Below are 7,500 nucleotides of genomic sequence, written 5' to 3' on the forward strand. Positions count from 1 at the left end.
GACTAAAAACATGAATGAAGTGAGTGATATTACATGATTTAAAACATCATGATGTTACAAAATCACATTTTACTGTCGGATCCCCTTATGAAAAGAAAATATATTTCCCTATATATGAATGATCAATATATTAAATGGTTTAACAGTAAATATACAGAATAATATATTGTGTTAATATTACAATATATTGAATAATACATAAAGAATTTTCATATATTTAAAAAGGTGAGACATATTTACTAATATATCATAATGTATGTAATTTTATATTCAGTAATACGCTTCATAATATATACAGGGATTAAAGTTCTCAGTCGCTACGAGAGTATACGACGGATTTCCGTCAATATCAGGGTCCCCCCCCGTCCTTATGTCTTAAATTCACTGTTCATAATTTTAATGCTGTAAATATGCTTGCATTTCTCAAATAGTGTAATAAATGTCTTAATTTTAGTTTGAATGGGAAAGACGAGATGTAGGCTATTCCCCCTGCTGAGGGGGATGTGGTCAAAGCCTGGAGTGGAGCAAAAGCATGTTCCTCTCTCCACTCTAAGCGTTCTGTTATCACTCTGCTCCTGAAGGAAGTTACAGAAAACAACTTCTACAAACAATTTTAATTTGCCAACAGTTAATAATAATAAATAAAAGTGCATGACGTGCAAATCAGATAACAATCAAGTGCAGTATAAACATGTTTAGTCAGGGCATCACTCCCGAACCGGCATCAACACTCCATTTTCAACATCTGCCTCCTCCTTCACACCACAGACACGTCTGTTAGCCGTCTGTGTCTGGCCTGATTTAACTTCTCCCCAGTTGTTCCATGAAAACCTGCAAAGCACGGCCTGCGGTGTAAGATATCTACGACCGGACTCTCGTAGACTCGTAAGTTACACGGACTTCATCCTCCGTGAAGTGCTTAACACACATAAAAGTGCCCCTCTTCTCTCGGTATAGCCCAAATCCAGCGCTTTTTCAACATTTCGTCACAAGGAAAGCTGTGCAATTATAAATAGGGTTGTTTCTTCTATGAGTGCAAACATAAAAAGGTACGCAACAGGACTGGCCGCCTTTAGTCTCCGCATTTGTCCTCCGACTGCTAGCGCTTTCACCGGAAAAGAGTTTACCCTACTTCCGGTCTCGGCGGCCATTTTTGTGAAATAGGCCTATCGTAAGTAAAACAGTTATTATAAAAACATGTCAAAATTTTACAAAGTAAAAAAAAGTTCAAAATTAAAGTCGAAATTATAACAAAAAGTCGAAATTATCATGTGACCGTGTGTCCTGAAGGGTCGTGTGTGTGTGTGTGTGCAGGAGTGTGTGCGGAGTCGAGCGCTGCGCTCCATCCTGGCGGTGCGTAAGGTGAGCAGGGAGGAGGCGGAGCTAGTGGTTGACGAGGTGTTTGACAGCTGCTTCAGAGACCACGCCCCCTTCGGGAGAATCCCACACACCAAGATGGACGCCAGGTTCTCCTTCAGGGACTTCGAGAGCCGCGACCGCTACCATGCTAACCTCTGATCGCGCGCTTCATCTCGAGCACACACTTGCCTTCCTCATCTCCGTAACGAGAGAAACACGACTGATGATGTTCTGCGTCTGAGCGCCGATGATGTCACAGTCGGGCTCCGGTTCCTCTGTCACTCCGAGAGCATCGGCACACGAGAGACTGAGACCAGGCGAGTCTCGCCAGTACAGGACCGTTTCCAGATCATTCAGAATTACTTTCCCCTGAGCGGGTGTAGCGTCCCGGATCCACACGGGGGCGCTGACGCTCTCCAGATCAAGAACTAAATATTAATATGTCAAAATTATGCCACATCTCTCCATCTCTCGGCTAACTGTGATTTACTAAACCTTTTTTTCTTTCTTATAGAATCTTTCTTATATTGTGGAAATGAATTTATTTTGAAGAGCCACAGTTCTTCTGTCCTGCATTCAAAGCTCATATAAAGATGCTCTAATTATGTGTGAAACTATTAAAAACACAAAAATAAAAACAAGTGAACATGATTATTTTATTTCAGAGCTCATATTGACTGGATTATTCGACTGTTAATGTTTCAGTGTTTTCACTCCACATGACCATCTAACATTATTAAATAATTAAATAAATGATAATTGCGAGAGAAACGAGACGTGATGAAGGCCTGACGCTGTACACGAGGTGTAGCTGTGATCAAACACAGGCTCGTCCTGACCTCTGACCCCTGACCCCTGACCCCTGATCAGCAGGAGGTTCATTAGCAGGGAGTCTGACCTCCAGCATCATCAGCTCATCTTCTCATTCTCATTAACGGCACAGATGTGACGGCAGGTCAGAGGTCACGGCTCCTGACGCCTCTGATCAGGACTCAGTGAAGTAAACACACTAATGAGGGCACTAGCACACAGCAGATCCTGCTCCTTTACTGAGAGACTATTGTTTGAAAACTTTACATGGATGGATATATATATATATATTCTTTAGATGGATACAAATATTTTGTTTTAAATAAATACGCTAGATTAGTTTATTTCAGCGATAACAACTGGACAAGTGACAGCAATGTAGAAAACTACTGTTTGATAGTTTATGGAGGATTATTAATGTTTGATAGTTTATGGAGGATTATTAATGTTTGATAGTTTATGGAGGATTATTAATGTTTGATAGTTTATGGAGGATTATTAATGTTTGATAGTTTATGGAGGATTATTAATGTTTGATAGTTTATGGAGGATTATTAATGTTTGATAGTTTATGGAGGATTATTAATGTTCCAAACTACTATTAAATAACGTTTCGCAGCATAAAGTTTACAATATTCTATTGTTGTGGACAGATGTTTGTTTAAACCACTTAGGTGGCGCTAAAGGAACCTTTTAATCCTCAGATTACAGGCCTTTTTGTTCTTCACACACATACTCTCACACACTCATATACTCACACACACCCTCCAACAACGCTCACATACTCACACACACACTTTCCAGCTGTAACGTGTGTAAACTTGTCATATTTGAGAAATCTGTGGCTTTATTCTCACTCACCCGCAGTTTTCTCTTCACCCTCTTCTGTGCTGTGATTGGCTGGTCCTCCTGATGGGGGCGGAGTCATCACAGCTCATTAGCTCCAGACATTCAGATCAGAGCAGTGTGTGAGAGATCACAGCTCTCTCTCTCTCTCTCTCTCTCTCTCTCACACACACACACACACACACACACACACACAGTTTTAGGGCTTTTTGTAAAGTTGAATAAAACTTTACTTTGTAAAAAATGTCCAATATATCAAACATTCAATAAACATCCCATGAAAACTGAATAAAAGTATTAAAAAAATGAAATAAAAAAAATATATCTAAATGTAATAATAAAACCATCATATAAAATAAAACTATCATAAAATATCACAAATATAAAAATGAAAATGTAAAAAAAAATCATTAAAAATCATAAGAGTATCATAAAAATATAAAAAGAACATGAAGTATCATAAAAAAAGTATCTTCAAAAAAAAAAATATATATATGATCAGTAAGTCATTATGTTTGAACAAACTCAATTTCAAACCTTTAGACGAGATTCAAAAAAAAAAAAGTGTTTAAGTCTTAAATGTAAAATAATAAAGGCTGAAATGAAGATCAGCAACTGAACTCAAGCTTTAAGCTGAAATAGTTCATAAAAGAATCATATAAATATAAAACACAGGTGTATCTGCTGAGAGTTTGCATGTCAATTACAGTCAATAAGATCCGATTTAAATATCTGAGTCTTTAGTGACATTTATTTTTAGAGGACTTTCAAAAGAGCAACAATATTCATCATTTAGACTCGTTTACGCTGATGAAGATGATGATGTTTTATCAGTAATAATCATTTTCTGGACTGTTGGTCTGAGTGCTTTACGGTTCCTCTAAACCCTTTAAACCTCCTTAAACCAGCCTCACAAAACCACTCCTGACGGACAGATGTGATATATCTGACATGAGTAGATCTCTCTCTCTGTGTGTGTGGTGTGTGTGTGTGTGTGTGTGTGTGTGTGTGTGTGTGTGTGTGTGTGTGTGTGTGTGTGTGTGTGGCACATGTTCATTACTGCGTTTGAAGTGCAGCAGATCACAGACTGAAGAACCATCTGGGACTAAAACACACAAACAACATCGTGTGTGTGTGTGTGTATGAGAGAGAGAGTGAGTGAGTGAGTGAGTGTGTGTGTGTGTGTGAGAGAGAGAGAGAGGAGAGAGAGAGAGAGAGAGAGAGAGAGTGAGTGAGTGGAGTGAGTGAGTGAGTGAGTGAGTGTGTGTGTGTGTGTGTGTGTGTGTGTGTGTGTGTGTGTGTGTGTGTGTCCACCTGACTTCTGCAGGTTCGGGAACAATTACACGAGTCCGGAAAACAACATTTCTGACCCATTAGTGTAATAACAGTGTTTCAGTCGTTTCTGCAGGAAACACACACACACACACACACTCAACCACTCACTCACTCACTCACTCACACACTCACACACTCACTCACTCACTCACTCACTCACTCACTCACTCACTCTCTCACTCTCTCACTCTCTCGCTCATCGCTCGCTCACTCACGTCACTCGCATCGCTCCTCTCTCGCTCTCTCTCACTCTCTCTCTCACTTCTCTCTCTCTCACTCTCTCATATTATACACAAATAAAAAAAATAAAAATAAAAATAACAGAAGTTTCATAAAAATATGTAAACATTAAAAATATAAAATATAAGAAATATCAAAAAGTATCATAAAATATATAAAAATATCAAAAGTATTTTTCAGACAAAAATATATATAAAATGTAAAAAAAAAAAAAAAAAATCAAACAAACTGACAGAACTGAGGACAGAACTGTAATGATGGTGGTATTGGTGTTTCTGAAGGATGTTCCAGAGCGTCTGGAAAACATCAGCGAGTCTCTGTTATGAGAGTGAGTGTGTGTGTGTGTGTGTGTGAGTGTGTGTGTGTGCGTGTGAGTGTGTTCTTCTTGGATGCCGCTCGTTTGGCTTGGAAGCGGGACGAGAGAGATGTGACAGTATATGTGAGTTGGCCGAGCTCCGATAAACCAACAGAGGAGCGTCTGTGAGCCTGTGCGTCTGTTCTGGGTGGGCCGGCGTGTGCAGACAAACATCAGACATCAGACAAACTTCAGACAAACATCAGACATCATACAAACATCAGACATCAAGACAAACATCAGACATCAAGACAAACATCAGACAAACATCAGATATCAAGACAACTTCAGACAAACATCAGACAAACATCAGACATCAGACAAACATCAGATATCAAGACAAACTTCAGACAAACATCAGACATCAAACAAACTTCAGACAAATATCAGACATCAGACAAACATCAGACAAATATCAGACAAACATCAGACATCAGACAAACATCAGATATCAAGACAACTTCAGACAAACATCAGACAAACATCAGACTTCAGACAAACATCAGACATCAAGACAAACTTCAGACAAACAACAGACATCAAACAAACTTCAGACAAATATCAGACATCAGACAAACATCAGACAAATATCAGACATACATCAGACATCAGACAAACATCAGACATCAAACAGACATCAGACAAACATCAGACACCAGACATCAAACATCAGACATCAAACAAACATCAGACAAACATCAGACAAACATCAGACAAACATCAGACTTCAGACAAATATCAGACATCAGACAAATATCAGACAAACATCAGACAAACATCAGACAAACATCAGACAAACATCAGACAAACATCAGACAAACATCAGACAAACATCAGACAAACATCAGACTTCAGACAAACATCAGACAAACATCAGACAAACATCAGACATCAGACAAACTTCAGACAAACATCAGACAAACATCAGACAAACATCAGACTTCAGACAAACATCAGACATCAAACAAACATCAGACAAACATCAGACATCAAACAAACATCAGACAAACATCAGACAAACTTCAGACAAACTTCAGACTTCAGACAAACATCAAACAAACATCAGACATCAAACAAACATCAGACAAACATCAGACATCAAACAAACATCAGACATCAAACAAACATCAGACATCAGACAAACATCAGACAAACATCAGACTTCAGACAAATATCAGACAAACATCAGACACACATCAGACAAACATCAGACATCAGACAAACATCAGACATCAGGCAAACATCAGACTTCAGACAAATATCAGACATCAGACAAACATCAGACAAACATCAAACAAACATCAGACATCAAACACACATCAGACATCAAACACACATCAGACAAACATCAGACTTCAGACAAACATCAGACATCAAACAAACATCAGACATCAGACAAACATCAGACAAACATCAGACTTCAGACAAATATCAGACAAACATCAGACACACATCAGACAAACATCAGACATCAGACAAACATCAGACATCAGGCAAACATCAGACTTCAGACAAATATCAGACATCAGACAAACATCAGACTTCAGACAAACATCAGACAAACATCAGACATCAAACAAACATCAGACAAACATCAGACATCAGACAAACATCAGACAAACATCAGACTTCAGACAAACATCAGACAAACATCAGACACACATCAGACAAACATCAGACATCAGACAAACATCAGACATCAGGCAAACATCAGACTTCAGACAAATATCAGACATCAGACAAACATCAGACTTCAGACAAACATCAGACAAACATCAGACATCAAACAAACATCAGACTTCAGACACACATCAGACAAACATCAGACTTCAGACAAACATCAGACAAACATCAGACATCAGACAAACATCAGACTTCAGACACACATCAGACAAACATCAGACATCAGACAAACATCAGACATCAGGCAAACATCAGACTTCAGACAAATATCAGACATCAGACAAACATCAGACAAACATCAGACAAACATCAGACTTCAGACAAACTTCAGACATCAAACATCAGACATCAAACAAACATCAGACATCAAACACACATCAGACATCAAACACACATCAGACAAACATCAGACTTCAGACAAACATCAGACAAACATCAGACACACATCAGACAAACATCAGACATCAGACAAACATCAGACATCAGGCAAACATCAGACTTCAGACAAATATCAGACATCAGACAAACATCAGACATCAGGCAAACATCAGACATCAGACAAACATCAGACATCAGGCAAACATCAGACTTCAGACAAACATCAGACAAACATCAGACATCAGGCAAACATCAGACTTCAGACAAATATCAGACATCAGACAAACATCAGACTTCAGACAAACATCAGACAAACATCAGACATCAAACAAACATCAGACTTCAGACACACATCAGACAAACATCAGACTTCAGACAAACATCAGACAAATATCAGACATCAGACAAACATCAGACTTCAGACAAACATCAGACAAACATCAGACATCAAACAAACATCAGACTTCAGACACACATCAGACAAACATCAGACT

General features: G+C 38.6%; 1 protein-coding gene across 1 annotated transcript in view; it reads left to right on the forward strand.

Annotated features, from left to right (window-relative positions):
- The window catches only part of atp23 (ATP23 metallopeptidase and ATP synthase assembly factor homolog), a 6,102-nt gene extending 4,077 nt beyond the window's left edge, over positions 1-2,025 (forward strand). Inside the window, exon 6 of the mRNA XM_084406373.1 lies at positions 1,315-2,025. Coding sequence (XP_084262499.1) covers positions 1,315-1,518 — 204 coding nt within the window. The 3' untranslated portion in view covers positions 1,519-2,025. The remainder of the gene's footprint in view (positions 1-1,314) is intronic.
- The last annotated feature ends 5,475 nt before the right edge of the window (positions 2,026-7,500 follow it).

This window comes from Rutilus rutilus (assembly GCF_951802725.1).
Source record: "Rutilus rutilus genome assembly, chromosome: 4".
Taxonomy (NCBI): Eukaryota; Metazoa; Chordata; class Actinopteri; order Cypriniformes; family Leuciscidae; genus Rutilus; species Rutilus rutilus.